Raw genomic sequence first — 20,695 nt, forward strand, 5'->3', positions numbered from 1 at the left:
CGTTCTCTGATGACACCAAAGGCAAACATGAACTCAAGGAGGCACAAAGTTGAGATTAACTCAGAGGAATCCAGGGAAGAAGCCAAAGTGGTCGTTAGACAGAGGTTTCCATGCAGTATTTGCCAGTAGGTTTCATGTAAAAGTATATAATGGAATAAATCACTAAAACTGGGCCAGAAAATGGGAAAAGCCTGACATTGGAGTTTAAGTATCCCCCAGGCTCGGGGAGTGTTCTGTGATAGCAATATAACGCTATAAAAGTAGGACAGCCTTCTTCCCAGGGACAGAGCTGTTTTCTGTGCCTCAGAGTTGTTTTTCAGCTGTTCCAGGGTTACTACTGAGTGTGTGTTAGATGATTTCTCTCTGCTTTGTGTTGGAAACGGCCTCAAGTTGTGCCAGGGGAGGTTTAGATTGGATATTAGGAAAAAATTATTCACCAAAAAGGTTGTCAAACACTGGAACAGGCTGCTTGGGGAAGTGGCTGAGTCACCATCTCTGGAGGTATTTAAAGGACGTGTAGACGTGGCACTTAGGGACATGGTTTAGCGCTGGACTTAGCAGTGCTGGGTTAACGGCTGGACTTGGTCGTAATGGTCTTTTCCAACTTACACGATTCTATTCTGAGGAAGCAATGGTCAGGCAAAGGTGAGCACATTCAAGAGGAAGCATTGAAGTTTTGTGTCTTAGGGAAGAGGTAGAATGATACCAGGTTTAAAGTACCACTAAGAGACTTGAAAGGTGGTTTTAAGGTATGGTTGACTGAGCTGCGTGCCTGCTTGCCCTTAGATAGGGGAATGGCTGGATAGATAGAGATTACTGGAGAACACCAAGAGATCGTCTTGTGAGCTCAGTGCTTGCCAGGCTGCAAATTCAGTAAGTCTCCAGCGTGAGGGTGACAGATGCTTTGGTGCTGCTCAGCCTGCTGCTCCCTGGCTTCTCAGGTGCATAACGCTGCACAGTCCTGAGGCTGGCTTTCTTACCCACCTTGGGCAAAAGCCTGAGCAGCTTCAAAGTGGTCACTTTAGCCTCAAAAACCATTCAACTGTCATGCTAGGAAAGCCTGTTTTTTAACTTGGGAAGCGGCACTAAAAGGATCAGATGCAAGCATGGATTTAGTCCTGTTTCGGTGCACCCTTATTTTTGCACTCTTGCCATGAACAGAAGTAGTTGCATGTGCAGCCTCATACCCTCGGTCAAGGATCCGGTGAAGAAAAAACTGACTTTCCAGTGCCTGCTATGACTGCAGCATCAGGCATCTAAAATTTACTGCTGAAAACACAGCTGGTCCAGCTCCGCACGCTGCTTTGCAGGCACCCTGCAACCCTCCGGCTTGGGAGAGCAGGGACTGAGCTGCTGAGCCGCGCCAAGGGCTGACGGACTTTGATGTATTTCACACTGATGACAGTTCAGCCTCAGGATTCATGACCTGTAAATGCACCAGTACATATTTCAAGCGCAGTATCTTAAAAATATAAATGTCCTCTCTCCTTCCTTGTTTGTCTAACTTATCTTTATAGACTTATCAATGTTTTCTGAGTCTACAGTCATTTTTCTTATAACACAAAGAGGAGGAAGAATGAGGTGGAATCATTTAAAACCTGATTGTAAAGTGGGATTTACAAAACAATACACAGTCTTTTCATAGTGAGCCGAAAGATTCTTTTTCAACATTTATCAGCATTCACCCATCTGTGAACTGAAAAAAGCCAAACCGCACAATGGTGTCTGTCACTAAACTTCATTCAAGCACTTTACCAAAAAATCTATACCTTTCAAAATTATGTCTGCTGATAATTTGCCTTGTTTTAGCTTTTTTATTTTTTCATATGCTGCATTTACTAGAGAAGCTTGTGGATGGGCCTAGACACTCTGTCACTCTCTTGAGGGGTGCTTGAGAGTGACAAGGCTCACCCTGCTGATTTTCAAAACTGTTCTTTTTTCAGGAGAATATTTAAATTATTTTTAACCACTTTTATAACTATACGTTTCTCAAAAAAGAAAAGAAATATAGAAATAATTACACAAACTCATTGTATCAGTCAGGTCTATTTAACCAGCCGTTAGCAAAGAAAATACTGGGAACTAAAAAAAAAATCCCCAGGCCTCTAGATTTAAAGGAATATCATTCTGGTACCTACTCGTTCCATCCATCAATATGTTCACACTCAGACAGGTTCATTCTCTTGTTGTAATTTAATGTTTGATACAATTTTATTTGGTTCCTTGCCACGCTCTGGGCTCTGGTTGCCTGCTTTCTGCTGATCAACCAGTAGATATGACAAAAGCAGGGAGCAGCAGCGGAACAGAGCCTGCCTCCAGCTGTAGGCATCCACTCAGACAAGGAGGGGTTTGGATTTTCATGGATTTTCACCGGCTAAGGTGCGGCCCCGTAAGTTTAAACATACGGTAAATCTGCAGACAAAAAACGTCCACATAGTGTATCACTTCCCGCCTCTCTTTTATTTATAGAAGTAAAACCTTAATTTCATTCAAGCCCCCCTGAAGAACAAGGAATGTTTGGAAATCTATTGCTTTAGACTCTTTTTCTCTCTTCCCTTTAAAGCTGTAGCACATGCCCCAGGGGCATCGCTGAGGATGGCCAGTCCAAGCGCGGGAGCGGATCTGTGGCACAGATGGTTTCACTTACACCAGTGAATGTGGGATCCGTGCCTATAATGTGTCAGCCCAATGGAGAGAACATGCTTTCTGAGTGACAGTCCCCTAGCCCCTGGCCTCTCCCTGTGCTTTTCCAATTTATCCTGCTTTTCTCCCTCTTCACTTGCTGTTTATGCTATGGGGAAATCATGAAGATTTAGCAGAGAAAAGAAAATAGCTGAAGAAAATAGCTAGAGTGCAAATCCAAATGATGCAGCACATTTAGATGGCATAGGTTTGTTGACTGATAGGATTATAACAGCCAGAGACAGTAAAGCCTCTTCACTGTTGGTGGTTAACTCAGATGAACTGTCCCCCACTTGCATAATTTGGGAGTTTTGTTTACATTCCCAGCATCTGTACCCCTTTGGGAAAATGGTCACGCTGAGTCTCGAATGGCAGACTTTCCCTTCAGAGAACATGGGATACCCAGGGACTCAGGAACAGCAGTCATCCCAGTGACTACGAAGGAAGGCGAACTCCAAAGCAGCCTGAACTCCCATTGCTCCCTGTGGCAGCATCCCAAATAATGTCAGCCGGATGCTGAGCAGGCAGCGTACGATTGGACGTAAGTGATGCATAATACCTTCTGTTGACATTTTATTTGGCAGTGATTTAACGCTAGCTTTCTAATATTGCTATTCTCCACAGGCTGCATTCAAATGTACGAAGAGAAAGATGGCAAAAAGATGTAAAATACGAGACAAGTAGCAGAAATATTTCTTTGCTGTGCCAGCATGCACAAACAACCTTCACTGACAGCGTCAGGAAAGCACAGCATAACCTATTTCAAGACCAGAAAAGGAGACACACAAAACCTCTGCAGATATCGGTGCATTCAGCTCCTCTGAGACAGGAATTTTTTGTCAGGTTGCAAATGGGGCACAGTGCCCAAGCCAGGGGATGTAGGGGCCATATGATCATGTACAGCATAGCAGCTGTTATGCAAGTACTAACATATTAAGTAAATAACTGCATTACTTTGCTAGTGCAATCGTTTAGAGATGGTAAGTCCTGCTATCTACCTCAGTGTCTGTGAAATAGTAAATTAGAAATAGAAATAGAAAAAAAAGCAGCATGCTCCTTTCTGTCAGCACCAACGATGCTTCACCCATGTCCAGCTGCAAAGAATCAGCCAGTGGTCTCATTAAAGCTGAACTTTGCAGAATAAATATCTCTTTTTTTTTTATTTTACTTTGAGGTTAATAGTGGAGGAAGAAGTGTTCAGTTGTTATGATGCCAACAGTCCCTCAGCTATAGAAACTCTTTCCATCCAGTTCCTCCTATTCTAGACAAGTGTTCGAGTTATAGCACCCTGATGTGCACTGTCTCTATTCTCCCTTTCTCTCTCACTAGGGAGAGCAGTGGATTTTCATTCTTAGCCCATTTCACCCTATCCTTCAGAAAGAAAAATCCCTTTTTGCTGCTTTATTTACAAGCTCTTTCTTAAAAAGCAAACCGTCATTCATCCCAAATCCCAGAGGCTCCTGGTTTTCTTCCCATAAATGAGAGCAACCACCTTCATTTGTCTTTTCCAAACATTTCTCACATGAATTTTTGCGAGTTTGTAGGCTGGTAAGTGGAGATCTGGGAGTGTGTTTTTGTTTGATGCTCTGCTTGCTCCTGTTCTGCATTGCCTTGTCCCATGGTTTCACACGGAAAGAAAACTTTACCTGGGGATGTGAGACATTGCTGTTTCTTGGGGCAGTTAATAGGGGAGCGATGCCTCCAGCTTACCGTGGCAGCAATGGACTGGCACCTCCAAGAAAAGCTGCTTTGCACTCCTGGTTGCTTCCTCCCATACAGGGTTTGTGCAGGGTGACACACTCTCGAAATGTTTACCTAACTTAAAAAACACTTTAGAATAATTCCTCTCTCATACGTGTCATTATCTGTGTATAAACTTCTGCACCTCTAGCTCCTTCAAGTTTTGTAGAACCTGAGCTCACCGTGCCCTGAGCTTGCATGAAGCAGATCCCAGATCCTGGCCCAAACGGCTGTGGAGCTAAAGGCTGATGGGGATCTCATTCACAGCCCTGGGGCTGGTCTGAAAACCCTGAGTCCAAGGCTCTGGCCATTTACTCAAGGAAATTCTTCCTTGGTTACCTACTACTCCAGACAGAGCTCAGAAAAATCATTCCAGTTATTCCAGTCCTCCTGAGTTCTGATCAAGAGCATAAAAGGCAAATATAACTCATTTACAGCCAGTCCTCCCCCAAACGCACAAACTTGGTGTGTTACTTACCAAGAGGAGGGAGATGTAACCACTGAAGGTTAATTACCCTTTTGTCAGGAACACTTTGTGATCTGTAGACATGTCTGTCAATCTTATGCAACAGAACTGAGGGGAGCGAGCACCGAAGGCATGTTCCTATGATAAATTAATGAGGCTTGGCAGCTGACTGTGAAGAGATGATCCCTGTATTTCAAGGGAGATTGTAACCTGTCTCTGCAGCCAGCTTCACCATAACCTTTGTACTGTAGTTGTATCTGGGATGCTTAACCCTCTGTAAACAAGCTCTTGAATGCAGCTGTCCAGGGATCAGGCGAGCTTCCTTGAAGCCTTTGTGTTCCTTCTTGCTGATCAGTAGCATGCAGCAATTGCTCATCCCAACCATACTGAATTACTTTTTCCAGCCCTGCTAGTTAGTCAATTAAAATATCTTACTTCTGCCTATAAGCCTCGCTTGCCAACGATGCCCTTTGGTGGTTTGCACAGCTGTCTGAAATCCAAGGGACAGAGCCACGATCCCCCTGCTGTGTGTTACTCTGATGATGTGCATGCTGCTAGATGACTGGTAGCTTGAAAATGCCTTATCTGCTGTCTTTTGGTGATATGTTCAACTATTCCCCTGGTTTATATAACCTCAAAGTAATTTGCTTTCATGGCAGAACACACTTATTCATTCTATTTTAACTGTGCATTGAGTTATACATAAAGTCTCCTTGCAGATAAGAACCTATTGAATTTTATTTTTTTTTTCCTACCTTTGGAAATTTTCTCCTGACCCCAGCTCCTGAAGGAGACTTTCCCAGCCTTAGCAGTGAGGTTGCCAGATTGACTTTCTCCTGCCAGGCATCCATGAACAGTGTCAGTCCCAGGTCAGCTGCTACTTCCCCACAGCCACCTCCTTATTGCGCCTGCTTGGGCTGTGGCAAAGATGAAATGAGCGTTCAGTGATGCACAGCTGAGATCACTGAAGTGTCAGGAAAACTGATTAAACCAATGATTTCTCTGACCAGCTGCAGGATGTCATCTCCTGCATTACCTCCAAACCACCTTCCCTGCAGTATGCTCACTTCAAAGAGCAATAACCTGGGCCATCGTCCAGCCACATGTTCTACCGTTTAGTGCCTCCTTTTTCTGCTGCTCCTTCTAGCATTTTCCTGCTTTCACATGAGTAACTCTTGCCCTGTGCAGTGGAGCCCCGATCTGACATCCTCATCATCCAGAAAGTGCCTAGAGCTGGAGCACAGCACGAGCTGGTGAGGGGAGAAGTGAAGGTATGTCCTCAGAGCTGATGCTGCTGAGACCCGTGCCTGGTCCAGACTGCAGCACGGCAGTGATGTGGCTGCTCTTTTGGCAGCTGATTTTCTGTGGTACAGATAACTTTGCTGTAGGTTTGAATGCTGAAGCTCTTCTGGGGAAGTGTTATGATGGTGGGGGGCCTGGGCTGTTGCAGAAGTGAAGAGACAGAGAAATCACTGAGAGAAACATTCTCCAATTTGAATAGTTCAGTGTGGTTTGGTTTTGCCTCTTTTTATTTTTTATTTGTAATGATTACAATCTACTCTTTTTGTTCTACAAGTTACTGGTCATCCCCTGTAAAAATGTGCTGGGAGCTCTTTGTGCCACTTACATGTGGCCCTTTAGCAAAGGTCGTAAGAAAACTGAGGTTTCTTTCCTGGGTCATGGAGTAGTATTACATTTCTTCATATAAAAAAATATCTCTGTAGCAGAGAGCATGATGTATGTACCATATACATAAAATAATTCAGGTTGGAAGAGCGCTCTAGAGTTTTCTAGCCCAATCCCTGCCCAAAGCGAGGCCAAAGTCAGCTCAAGGTGCTCAAGGCTTTCCTTGCTCTGCAGAGTTTTCAATATCGCTGAGGAAGAGCATGCACGGCCTCTCTGGTTCCCCTGCCACTGCTGACCACTCTCACGGAGAAGAATAATTCCTCATATTTGGTCGGAATTTAATCCTTTTTCTGTGCAGCTCTGAGAAGACTCTGGCTCTGCCTTCTCTATCACCCTACCAGGGAGCTGCAGATAGCGACGTGACCCCCCCAGCCATCTCTTCTCCAGGCTGAAGAAGCAAAGCCCAGCACCTTTGGCTTACCCCGAATTGCCCTGTGCTCCAGCCCCTGACCTGCCTGGTGGCTGCTGCTGGATTCATTCCCGTGTGTCAACATCTGTCCTTGCAGCAGGGCCAAGTATCTGTAATTCATTGCATAAGTAATGTGAAACCACGTTAGCCTTCACCTCCAGGGTACAAAGTTCTGCATCTGATCTTATTAGCTCAGGGAAACATTCACCAGCATTACCTGAATCAAGCTCTATTTAATAAGTTCATAAACACATGGATGTTTTTATATTGATATGTTTTAATCATATTAGTGATTTTGTTTGCTTTATTGCTTACTTCAAATGGGGCCTTCAGGCACTAGGGTGAGAGGCAAGTCTTCCGTTTGCTCTGTATCCGTTTCTGCAGGCACATGGCTCAGTACAAGGAGTTACCGGCCACACCGCGGCCAAGAGAAAGACAAAGATGGAAACTGCAGTCTGAATTGTATTTAGCAGGCATTTTGGAGTGATTAGCGGCAATTTCATGAAACAGCTACAACTAATTATTGTTATTTCCCACTTTTACAACAGCTATTTGTTGTTTAAATAATGTGAGGAAACCCAGGAAAGTTTGGAAAAGTGTATTAAATAATATGTCATTAATTTATCAGTGTATCACTTGCACTGAGAAGTAACATGTTCACTAAGAGAATCAGTTTTGATTCTTCCAGAGAATATGAAATTAATACTGGCAAAAACTGTAATGGGAAACATAAAACAAGAATTTCCTTGGGTAAGTAAGAGAGGATGGTGTATAGTGGCCAAATCCTGCCCTGGTGCCAGCCCGCAGGCCCTCTAGTACTCAGGACCATAACATGGGGTACCTCCAAACGCGGCACTGCCTTTGCTACTTTGCAGATCTCTGCCCTCATGCTGGCTTTGCGCACGGGAGGGTTTTCCTTGAGCCAAACCGTCATTAGCCATATGCTGCATCCGACTTTGAGAATTAGAAGACCGTAATGAATTGGATTACAGCATGAGATCAGTGGCAGGATTGCAGGCCAAATAAATCCTCTTTCTAACTGTTCTTCCAGGAGTAGCGAAGAGCTCAGCAACCCGTCCTACAGCATGAGCTTAGCCAGCTGTGGGATTTTTCCATGTGGTTATCAGAGGCGCAATAACCTGGAGCTGTAAGCCTGGGTGGGGAGGCTGTGGATGCTGGCTGGCCAGAGACTGTGCAGGAGCCTGAAACCTGATGATTTCTGGGTATCGTTTTTGTGACTTGCCCAGAGGGGTGCCTGAGCAGCTCGGGGGACACTGCTGTTCCCCAGTCAGCACTTAACTGTCACAGACTTCAGTATCCCTAGGGTGTCTGTAGGTGAAAGGAATGGATCTGCTGAACCCCAGATGGGCGTTGTGATGGTTGGAGGAAATCTGGGTAGCTGGGGGCCAGTAAGGGCCAGACCCAGTGCTGAGCCCAGCAGCTGCAGTGGAAAATTTTACTCTGGTGTATACAGGCAACCCACACCAGCCTTCGGCATGAAGGTGCTCTCCACCTGTCAGAGGAGAGGTTGGTCCTGCCTAGAGGACGGCACTGTCCAGGGCAAGGAGCAGCCTGGAGCAGCGTGCAGGCACCGGGCAGGAGGCAGCCTGTCAAGAGCTGCCAGGTCGGGGCTGGGAGGGCTGGCAAGAACAATGTACAGGTCTCACTGCCTGGCTGGAGAAGGTGGTGGCAAAGTTATATTTGACCCAGAAAGTGGTACCTCCCTCCGACTGTGCAGAGACTGTACAGATGAACCAATGAAGGCACCAAATGTGGCCTGTGGCAGCAGCCTCAGTGTGCTCCTGTGCGCGCTCAGGGAAAAGTATTTGGCTTCCAGAGATGCCATCCAAAGGCATGTTAGGGCAATAGATCTTGAAGATGTGTCTACAATTTTCATGCATGCTCCCTGCAATTTATAGAAAAAAACCCAGCAGCATAATTATTTTAATGCTTTTCCCTGTGAAGAAACCCATCTCTTTTAGGTAAAAATGTGATGTGTATATCCGCACAGCCCTGCTGCAGTTTTCATAACACGCCGTTGCCCAGGATAGCTGATTCCATGCACTATGCAATTTATCCTTTTAAGGATCAAAGTATACCCCTTAGACCAACAAACATCAGCACAATTGCTCGGACTAACTGTCAATGATTTCAGCTGAACTTCATTTGGTTAATGGGTGGTGCCTTGTGTGTTCCAAGGAGCACCTGTAAAGCATCTTCTGCTCTGCAGCTCCCACAGTGCTGAAGTCTCCCCTAAGCGCAATGCTTATCTCCCAAGACCAAAAAAACCCAGGTATGCTTGTCATTTCCGACCTGTGAAAGGGATCACGGTGAGAAACTTAGTTTAAAGGCAGAACCCACTCCTGCAAAATCACACCTACTAACATAGCAGAGGTCCAGACCTCCTCCTACGAAGGAGCAATTTGGAGGTGGCTCAAAAGCTGGAGGTGCAAGACAGGAAAATTGGGACAGACTTGATATTTTAAGCAGCATTTTCTGAAATATCTGTAGGGGGAAAGGACTTACTGTACTGTCAAGCACAGTGGTGCTATGTACAAAGGTTCCCAAACCTTTGGTGTCTTTTGTTCTTAAGATGGCTTGACAGGACACTGAATTGGTCAGTGTGTTTAACTGTGACAAGGTCTGTAAGTGCATGCTTCCTGACGATAAGGCTCAAGTGATGTTTCTTAGTGGCATTTGACAGAATTTAACCTGCTTTCAAGCCTTCTACAGAGCTCTTCTATACCCAGGCAGTGAAACTGCCCAGAAGCCCTTTCTTTTATCGAACCAGTGCTGAATACCATTAGCTTCACAGGTTAGACACAGTCCTGCCAGACTCACCTGACAAAGCTTAACCAGCTCTGTTGACGGCAAAGCCGCACCTAACCTGTGTTCATACCTAATAGTGAATATCTGGGAATATGGAAAAAAAATCACCCAGAACCCCAAAGGAAAGCAGAAACCCTTAGCCTGACCTGCAAAAAGGGTGATACTGCATGCTTTGCCTAAGCTGCTCCCTGGGGATGTGGAAAAAACCCACCCAAAAGCCCAAAGGAAAGCAGACCCTTAGCCTGATCTGCAAATAGGGTAGTACTGCATGCTCTGCCTAAGCTGCTCCCTGATGGGAGATGTCGCTCTGCAGAGACAAATGAAGGACCCGCTGTTTACTCCCCTCAATATTTTGTGCTCCTTACATTTCTACCAGAATCCTAAAGAGGTTTCTTTTGTCTAAAAGGCTGTTTGTTTGGTTTTGACCACTGAGAACATGTGAAACTTGTCTCAAGCTATTAACCAGGTGTCCAGCCAAAATCAATTGCCTAGCAGATGCAGACCATTACCTGAAAGTCAAGACCTCAATAAATATTACCAGCCTTATTGTGCTGGTGACAGATTCTGCTGGTTGTTTTATGTTACAGTTGAGCAGTTTAGACATTGCATTTGTATATATTTGCAGTCAGCCTTGGAGAGACCGTCTCACGAGCAGAGCGGGAGCGGGCAGCCAGGAGGCTCTAGAAACATTTCCACCCACCATGGCCACAGTGGGTCCCTTTGTGCTTCTCTCTTTTGCGCTTTGCTGCTTCCCAGGTGAGTAACTCTCAAGGTGGCACAGAAGCTTAATGCCCGAGTCCTGGCTGCCTTTTAAAAGGATAAGATAAGAGAAAATCTCCTGCAAAGAGCTAGGCTGCCTCGGTAGGTTGGTGTCATGTAGGATGCAGGAGCAGGTTTCAGGATGGTGTCGTGGCTGTAGCTGGTTTTCTGTCATAAATACAAATAACTGCAAGTTGGGTCCTGTGCTGGTAGCTAGTGCCGTTATGCTGTTTACACTGTTGTTTTAATGCTGTTACGCTGCTTACACTTGTTGTGCAATTACAGCAAATGGATAAATACTTGAAACGAGGCCAACACGAGGTGGTCAGACCTCTAGTAACTAGTCACAAAAATATTGTAATGGCACAGGGAAGTTTTTTGCAGGAGCCTGGCAACTTTCCTGCCAGACTTTTGCTGCTAATGGAGAAACAAGGGATGAAAACAAGCCAGAGTCTGATGTTCTTACTGCATATTTACATCTGATGAAACTACAACATCAAAGACAATTCTTTTTTCACACTCGGCTTCTTTAAAATGCATATTCCTTACAACAGATGCTATATGTATTTGCTTATCCTGTAGGTGACTATTTGCATAGGCATTTATCTGTATTGACTCAGGTTTCTTTTCAGATACATAACTACATCTCTTTAGGGTCAAAATGGATGTGTAAAAAAGATAAGGAAGGAAAAGCTATTCTATTTTCAATTAATAAGTCTACCTATCTCAAAATAGACAAGAACAAAGCTATTCAAAACCATGTTTCATCACAGCCAGCGACAAGCAACGCTATTATAGTTATTAACATAGAAAAAAAAATCATACATAGTTTATTTAGTTCAGGAAAGCAATCACTGGAAATCATTCAGTTTGGTCCTGAGTATAGGAATTTTACATCCAGATTTCCAGCTTTAACTGAGGTCTTATCATATTGGCTTTCTTTCACACTCTCTGCCTGCCTTTTCCAGGTGCTGCCTTTGGAGTTGAGGTGAGTGGAAGATTTTTTTTCTGTCACTTTTCTCAGGTATGTGGCCTGGTAAAGACATAACCAAAGGAATGGGAAAACCCTCGAGCCTGTAGGTGCTTACCTGTTTTTCACCTAGTGTGAAATTAGCGTCCTTGTAATCAGAGTCTACCGTGTAAAACACTGAATTATACTGATCTTGGCTTTACATCTGTGCAGTGTGTTAATAACGTAGTCATAATAATAATGATACAAAATTTTTGGATTAATTAATTTTTCACCAACTTTTAAACGGCCTAAGCTTTAAGCTGGTCATATATGACTGTCTCTAAACTGATAGCGATAGACTGTGGTATCAGAACCTACTGAAAGAATAAAATACTATGAGACACTCCAGCTTCCAACACCAGCTCATTAGTCTTGCTCCTCTGAAAAAGAAATGTGATCAGTGTGTTGAGAATGAAAGAATAATAACAGAAGGGCACTGGAGGGGCCACAGAATATAAGAACGAGGGACCAATGGATAAGCCTTTGTAAAGTGATGCTGAGTGAGTGTGGGAGACCCTTCAGGCCATGTGGAAGGCTGCATGGCTATAGCCCTCTCCTCCTCCTCTTCCTCTCTTGCTATGTGGGAACGTCTCTGCAGGAAGGATTTACCTGTCAGCAGACTGACCCACCAGGACAAGTTTCTGCTGTGGTAGTGCAAAACCCACTGCAGGTTGGTTCTGGTCACTGTGTCGTGCAAAATGAGAGTTGTGAATGTAAAATGTCTTCTTCACCTTGTTGCTGCATGTTCCTTTGGCAGGTGGACTGCAGTACGTATCCCAACACTACAAATGAGGAAGGCAAAGAGGTGCTGGTCTGTGCCAAGATCCTCAGCCCCATCTGTGGTACCGATGGAGTCACCTACAGCAATGAGTGCCTGCTCTGTGCCAGCAACATGTACGTACTGCATAGGAGATCTTGGGCAGCAATGCTTAGGACTCCTGGCAGCACCGCATTTCAACAGTGATCTGTCATATGTCACTTGTGCCAATTCCTTCAAAATGAGCTTAGGTATCACTGCATAACACTCAGTTGCCTAGATATTACTTTAGTCACCGTATCTCTCTTTGCCGGTGTAATTTATTCAGGTTTTTCTTCTCCAGCTCAAGGATCAGCCAGATGACAGCCCCTAGGGCACATCTCATCACACACAGCAAAGCAGAGCAAAAGGGTGGAGAGATGCTCTGCTCTGAACTGTCCAAAATGATCCTAAAGCTCTCTGGGTCTTTACATCCCTGCCAGCCACTCAGTGCTAGCTGGTCAGGGAGGATGGCACTACCTTCTCAAAAAATATATGTAAGCCTGACTGATAGAGTCAGCTTTCCCTTGTATTACATATTTTCAGCGCCTAGGATGTAGCAAGACATCTTTGCTGAACTTCCTAACATTTGTTATTCCCTCTCCAGAGAACATGGAGCCAATGTAAGCAAAGACCACGATGGAGAATGCAAGGACATTGTCCCTGTAAGTGAAACAAAGAGCAAAACCTAGGGCATGTCCCAATTCTGAGTGGCCAAAGCTGCTTATTGACGCACCCACACACCCACACCACGCCCCACCCCCCACCCCCCCCACCCCCCAAGGAAGAATTCAAACACTAAATAAGAGGACATGAGATGTCAGAATCTTGCATTGGCCATCTTCAAGTGAACTGTCATCATAGTGACACAGGATAAAGCATTTTTCCTTCTGTGGTGGTATCCTAGGTGGCCAAACAGACACACTCACCAGATCTACTTGCTTCCCGTAAGTAAGCCTTCACCAGTGCTTTCTTGTGCGTTTCCTCAACAGGTGGACTGCAGTAAATACCCCAACACAACAAATGAGGAAGGCAAAGTGGCGTTGCTCTGCAGCAAAGACCTCAGCCCTGTCTGCGGTAGTGACGGGGTCACCTACGACAATGAGTGCCTGCTGTGTGCCCGTAACCTGTGAGTACTGCATGTGCAGAGCCCTCCTGTGAGAGACAATGGGTGTTTAGCACTCCTGGCAGCTGCCCTGCTAAATACCAGGACTCCTACCAAGGCCTTTTTTGTAAGGTGCTTGGACTTTGACCCTCCTCTTTCCCTGGTAACTAGACCCTATTTTCCTTTGTGATTAGAAGGAAAACTGTCCCTTTGACCTGGAGAGAGAAGTAGAGGGCTGAGAGGGGGGGTTCTAATGCAGAACTGAATGCTTTGCTTAACTAAGTTAAAAGGGTCTAGATGGCAGATGCTGCCTTGCAGAGGACAGCAGCTAACCTAAGGTGTATCTACATTGCCACGCAACCTAGCTCCTCCTTTGCCCTTACACTCTGGACCCTCCCTTGTCCTTTGCATGATGCTATAGAACAGCACTTGGGCGGGCTGTCACACCAGGCAGCGAGCTGGTATCTGGAGCCATATGTGGACACAACCTCAGCTGGACATCTGTATCCCGTACATCGCGCCCGAGGCCGATCAGCATTGCTAGGGTGTGGGGTTCAGCAGAGCAGGTTCTTGCAGAGCTCCCTAATGTGGGTATTCTCTCTTCCAGAGAGCCTGGAACCAGTGTTGGCAAGAAGTACGATGGTGAATGTAAGAAGGAAACTGCTACAGTAAGTGAACTGCACAGTGAGGGACTGGGTTTCAGTCCCCTGTCTGCAGCAGCCCCCAGACCAGCAGCATCTGCAGGAGTGTAACCACTGCTGTGCTTCAGGACAGGGAAGGGTTTGCTTTCTCCACACATAATACAGGTTATCTGTGTTAATGTCAGAAAGGGAAGAGGGTGACTGCACAGGAAGGGACCAGTATAAGAGTAGTACCAGAAACAATCCATCAGAGCAGAACTGAGAAGAACAGAGAACGGCATCTGGGTCGGACCAATGGTCCAACAAGCCCAGGCTTGATGCAGAGCCTGCTCTTAGCCGGGGTCACAAGGATTGTGCAGGAGAGAGTAAAAGCAGAATGAGATGCATGGGAATTCTACTCTTCCAATCTCCAGCTATTTTCAAGTGATGGACCTTGGCTAGGTGTGATTTCTGTGTGGTCAGGAAGCCTCAATAGATTTTTCCCCCAGGAAATTCCTCAGCATCTTCCTGGAGCCACATACATTTTTTGCACTACAATACTTCTCAGCTAGCAAAACACCCATGGCACAAAGAAACAAAATCCCACTCGCACAGCATCTAGCTAAGAGCTGATGTTCCTGTTATAAGACTATGGGAGTGATACTGGACCCTTATACAGGCATCAGCACCTACACTTCTCCAGACTCCGGTGTCCGTTTAATTTCCTGGCCAGACTGGGAGCACAGCGCAATAAGATCATGAGCATGGCTCATTGGAGTGAGCTGCTGCTGCTTAGAGACTGCTGTGGTCAGGTTACAATATACATCTCTTCCAAGAGGAAATTATGATCTATTTTTACATTATTAAATTCTTCTGGCATAGGAGAAACTGACACCTCGGTTTATATCAGATTGTGCAAGGAAGTTAATTACTTTTAGTTAGATCGTCATCATTAGCACTGCAGCAATAGCTGGGGGTTCAAGCCCTTCTGCTATTGACTCCTTCATATCCTTCACATTAGCCTCTTTTTTCCTTTTCTTTTCTTTTTTCTTTTTCTTTTTTTTTTTTTTTTTTTCAGGTTGACTGCAGTGACTACCCTAAACCTGTCTGCTCACTTGAGTACATACCTGTCTGTGGCTCTGACAGCAAAACATACAGCAATGAGTGTAACTTCTGCAATGCAGTCGTGTACGTACAAACATGGTTCACATTCATGTTATCAGCTGCCTCCGATAGGCACAAGTTTGCACAGCTGCCAGTTTCTTACTTTCTGGCCAGGGTGATTAGGGATTTGGGGCAGGAGAGGGCACCTGCCATCATGCCAACCAATTTTTTTTTTTTTTTTCATTAGAGTATGCAAAGAGCTATGTCTGGTTTCTTAGTGTGAATGGTTTGAAGACTGTTAACCTTAATGGAATTTTTCTTGCATGTTGCAAAGAAAATTGTTTGATGTTTCATTATCATTTCTCCCAAAATATTTTCAGTCTTAAGAATGAGTTAAATAATTTCACTCGTCTCTTAATAATCATATAGCTAATGCGACTCTGAATCTGCAAGTTCTTTGGTTCTGGGGCAGGATCCAATCTGACACCTTCTCTAGGAGCCAAGCAAAAGGATGGATTATAGCAGGCAGGCCTCTGTTTAATCCATTTTTTCTTCTCCTTGCTTTCAGGGACAGCAATGGGACTCTCGTTTTAAGCCACTTTGGAAAATGCTGAGTATCATTGCTAAGAAAATTCATCACAGGATCCCTGCTGGCAAATCCCAGCTAAAGATCTCACCTCAGTTCATCTTGCTCTCTGGGGAACTCGGCTCACTCCTGGTTTTCTTTCTCAATAAACCAAATCAGCAACATTTCTTTGTCTTGCTTCATGTGTTGTCTCATGAAACACTTTCTTCTGATTTGTTGAATGATGGTGCCAGGCTGAAGAGCTTACATGCTCATAGCTCTGGGATATAACAAGAACAACATTTTGCTCCCCTCCCTCTCATAAAAGGCAAAAAATTGCATACAGATACATAAACCTCCGAGCTGTGTGACTTTGCACATAAACGATAGTCAGCCTACATTAGTGTTCAGACCCTTTTAGACACTTGACACTGTAAAGGGCTGAAATCCTGCTCTGAAGCGATGATGCTAGCTGATCTTTCCAAAGGTATTTCTGGCCTGCTTCCCCTGTGCAGGCGTCATCAGCAAAACCTGTTCTGACAGTGGTGCTGCCTGCGGCCGGAGCCCACCCCTGGCCCCCCGGCACAGCCCCCCCTGAAGCACAGCACCCTGCAGGGTGGTGTGTTGGCAAAGCCTGTAGTTTTCAGACCACATGGGCGGGCCCTGCCTATTTGTCTAGGTCCTCCAAATGACTTATTTCTAGGTTTTTCTCATCTTGAAATCATCCTCTAACAACCTCCGAGTCTCTTAAGATAAATGTCCTTCTAGGGGTGGTTCCTACTCCTGCCTACTTGTCTTCTCTCTTAGTCTTTAATAACATAATACCCTTTGCCAGCCCAAGGAGTATTTCAGCAGTGTTTCACAATCCAAGGACAAAATAGCCTTCTGTTTTTTGAGAGTGTGACCTGTCATTGGCATATTGTCCGTAAAATTTATTTTGCTTTTGTCCTCTGTTGGAGTATTGAATTGTTTTTTTGATCCACACAAGAGAAACATAAATAAATTTGGCATATCCCTACTAAAAAGTAATCTCTCCCATATGCATTTCTTCTGGCAGCCAAAGGGAGGGGGGTGCTTGTTTTCCTTGATGGAATGAGGTTGTCCAAAAAAGTGATGCTTTGGTGGTAAAACAAAGGATTTATGTTGGGACAGGCAGATGGATGAAGCAGCAATTTCCAGATCGGGTTCAGCTTTTCTAGGATCCAAACTAGGGTCTCACATCATTCTGTCATCATCGGACTATCAGTCCATTTCTGCAAATCTAATGCACAATGTTAATGGCTTTTATGGGAAATAACAATTGTAAATCCTTTGCATAAGCCCATAAAAGTTGCTCCATCTCTTTTCCAGTCCAAGGACTCCCTTCAGTGTCTGGGACACTCTGCTGCTCACCTTCCCAGTTCACCGCTTTCCTGGTTTCACTAAATCTTAGTGATGCTTTACTGGGATGAAACATGAAAGTAAATGTGGATACTTTCCTCTCTGGAAGCAGTTCATTCAATTTTTTGCTCATGAAAAAGCTCTGCACATAAATAGGAGCTGATAGGTGCACACGGAGAAAATCTGACAGCAGCTGCTGTTTAGGTTTGCACAGTTGCTCTTTTGCCTGCAGGAATTTTCTACGGTCCTTCAGAAGGCACCCGTCATATTTTACTTGAAATGATGACACAGAGGGTGTATCTCACATATCTAAACTTCTTGTGACTCCCGTTGATGAAGAAGCATTCTTCCCGGCTTACAGCACAGCTTACCTCTGTCGAGGCTGCCACCCCGACAAAAGACGGGAATGTTACTTTAGAAGAAGGGTGGATGAGCCAAAGATGAGTGTGCACAGACACACACACAAACATGCGTGCGTACGTAAAAGCATGGATACCACCTGAGGGCAGAATTAAGGCTATGTTTAATGAGCAGAACACCGGCTCTGCTGCACGCAGGTGCCTCAGCCACCACGAAGATGGCGAAGGTGTTGCTGCTGTTTGCTCTAGCCCTTTGCTGCAGCCCAGGTGAGCAGCTTTGCTGCCTCCTGCTCTGCCTTTGAGTAAGAGCTGGCTGTATAAAACTACAAAAACATCCTCAGAACTGGAAAGTGCTTCATTCTACAAGGACTTATTTACTCCTAGAAAGATAGTGTTGAAAAGACTTGACATCAAAGACTATCACTTATGGGGTAATATTTTAGCAACAGAACTGAGTGGGTAAGAACAACTGTGGGAACAGCTCTACTCTCAGCGCTAGTTTATGCATAATGAAAGAAGTGACATCTATGTGGTACAACCCGGAGACTCAGACATCCAGTATTTAACCTCTGAAATGTTGCAAAAACACGAATTATTTTGAAAGTGAATGCTTCTTGTAGTCATCCTGAACTGAGATGCAATTTGAGAGCCTGAACAGTTGTAGAAGCTTTATGAAAGTTACATCTCACTCAATACTCCTTGTACTTAAGAACAACTGTGGCAATGCATAAACTGTGCTGCCTCTGTGTCCTTCCCAGCTTTATGACCTTGTTTGCCTCAATAACTTGCTTAGCTTTGAGTACATGTCCTACTCCATACTTTGAACCATGGAAAATGCCTTTCTCTTCTTTCATTTTGCACACCCCTTTCCATTTTGGTTGCAACTCTCCTTAGAAAAATTTATACTACACAGTCAACACTGTAAACATACAATGTAGCACCAAATTTTGCCTGAAATTTCTTTTGTCTAAGGAGTAATTTGTTAACAAACAGTGAATTGGAAGTTGTGTATTCAGGACATGAATTCACAGTTTTTAACTGTAAGAGAATCCATAAATTGCATTTGTATCATATTTCCATCTTTTTTTCCCCCCTTCTATATTGATGCGCTGTGGGTAAGGGACAGATCTTTCTATATTCCTTCATTTCTTTCCTTAGAGCAGTTTCTGTGTAAATCCTTACTAATCGCATTGTGATCGAGCATTGGAAAATCCTGAGTCATCCAGCTGTCTGAACAATATCTGCCACAGATATTATTGGGTGAAATTGCCATTTTCAGCTGATGACACTTTCAACAAGTAGTGCAGTATTCAGTTTGTTTCCAAGTTATTGTTCAAGTTACTGCGGCAGCATTTACAATGGTTGCACAGGCTCTGCACTGCTGGGGGCAACGTACCACTGTACTGCCCTGTCCCTGGGCTTTTTCTCAGCATCTGCTTCTGGCCAGTACTGGGGGGAGCTCAGGGGGTGTGTGGAGTCTCCTAACATCACCTTTCTTACGTATCTTTTGTTCAGAGCTTTTTTTGTGAAAATAGGTTGCATCTACCTACGGGACTACTGCAGTAACTACATGCAACCCAGAGATGTCTGTACTATGGAGTACGCCCCGCACTGTGGGTCCAATGGTGGAGCATATAGCCATAAATGCTTGTTCTGCAATGCATTCGTGTATGTATGAAAATAAATCTCTTCACTAACTAAATGACGAACTAACTTTGTTTAAATTGACAAATCAGTCCTGGAGAGTGGTTGGAGAAGCAAAGTTCTTTTATTTTGTGTTTACCTGTTCTCTTACTAGCAAGGGTCAGTGTTTTATTGGGAGAATTTGCCAGGTATTCCTTTCTTTCAGGTATAAAGAGGTAATATGTAGTAGAGTTCTTCATTTCCTTCTGAAGTAATTTTCTGAAGAGCTTTCTTCTAGCAAACAGTCTATTTCCTCCAGACTATTTGTTCTTCCTTTAAATTAAGCCTTTCTCTTGTCTTTGAATGTTAGTAATAAAAGGAAATAGCTAGAGTAGTGTTCAGAAGTTTTCTGGTTTAAGTTCCTCTATGATATATCCTTCACGAGAGGGAGAGACAAACAGATGTTCTGTCTCTGAGGTACTGATTTCTCTCTCCACAGGAGAAGCTGTGAGCTGTTGGACTTTTCACTTGAGATATCTTCAAGAGTCTTAACTTCTTGACAGGCTTCAGCTCAGAAAGAGGAATGCTCCCTGGCGATGTTGCCCATGGCAGATGCTCCCCTAAAGCCTTGTCCTGAACCTTGAAAGCTCCTGAGGAATCTTGAGGCTTCTGCTTAATAATAAAATAGCCCATCAGTATTTACGTCTTGCTTTAATAATATGTCTCATTCTGGTTTTGCCTAAGATGTTGTGTGATTTCACCACTGCAACAACCCTGGGGTGCGAGTATTAACAGGCAAATTACAGCGAGAGTACAACAGAATACGCTGTTCTGATCCACAAAGAATTCAAACCCAACTGCAAAGGCAATGGGTAGATCTCAAGGGCATCTGCCTTCATCCAGCTTTCCAAAAGAAAACCAGGGCTGGAAATGCATCTTGGAGCAACGTTCCAAGAAATTTATTCCACTAAAAGCATCTTAGACTGACACTGCCTGGGTGAGGGGAGCTGTCTGCCTCCCTCCCTGCTGCTGTCAAGCACCTGCTGCCTCACCCCTGCATGACTGTGCAGTAGGCTGGGGCAGCATGAAGGGGTCCCAAGCAAACCTGAAGATACACGTAATTAGAGACAGTCCCACAATCGTTGCAGTTGGGGGTGTTTTGTGGCTGCTCTGCAAAAAAAATGTGGAGGCACGGAGGGTCTTGCTGGCACCAGGAGCTGCTCACCCCTGTTGCAGTTCCCAGGGTTAGCCCCAATTTTCTCTGCCCACAAAAGAAGTGGTGGAGAAGGACGGTTTCCCAGCTGCATCTCCTCCCCTTGCAAGCAGGATTGGAAACCCACCTTTAGGTGAGAGAAGTGCTTTTGCAATCCGCTCTGCTTCCCAAAGCAACGGGACAGGATGTTTTCTCTGGGCAGGCAGATACCTGGCTGCCCACGTTTGTGTTTGCAACACTCAGCGCTGTGAGGTATTGCAGAAAACCAGTGGGCAGTTGGTCCTAACAGACCTGACGTTCAGAGGACTGCCAGCAATTGTTGCTGCAGCCCGTTTCTGCACCTCACC

General features: G+C 44.8%; 1 protein-coding gene across 1 annotated transcript; it reads left to right on the top strand.

The window, feature by feature from the left end:
• The first annotated feature begins 5,960 nt into the window (after positions 1-5,960).
• LOC130153887 (ovomucoid-like) lies at positions 5,961-15,958 on the top strand. The gene is made up of 9 exons (XM_056349315.1): positions 5,961-6,159; positions 10,438-10,568; positions 11,540-11,559; positions 12,341-12,477; positions 12,987-13,044; positions 13,372-13,508; positions 14,092-14,152; positions 15,183-15,292; positions 15,777-15,958. Exons 2-9 carry the CDS (start codon positions 10,514-10,516, stop codon positions 15,820-15,822), a joined length of 624 nt encoding a protein of 207 aa, XP_056205290.1. The 5' UTR covers positions 5,961-6,159; positions 10,438-10,513; the 3' UTR covers positions 15,823-15,958.
• Positions 15,959-20,695: the final 4,737 nt, after the last annotated feature.

The sequence above is a fragment of the Falco biarmicus genome, chromosome 8, assembly GCF_023638135.1.
Source record: "Falco biarmicus isolate bFalBia1 chromosome 8, bFalBia1.pri, whole genome shotgun sequence".
NCBI classification, from domain to species: domain Eukaryota; kingdom Metazoa; phylum Chordata; class Aves; order Falconiformes; family Falconidae; genus Falco; species Falco biarmicus.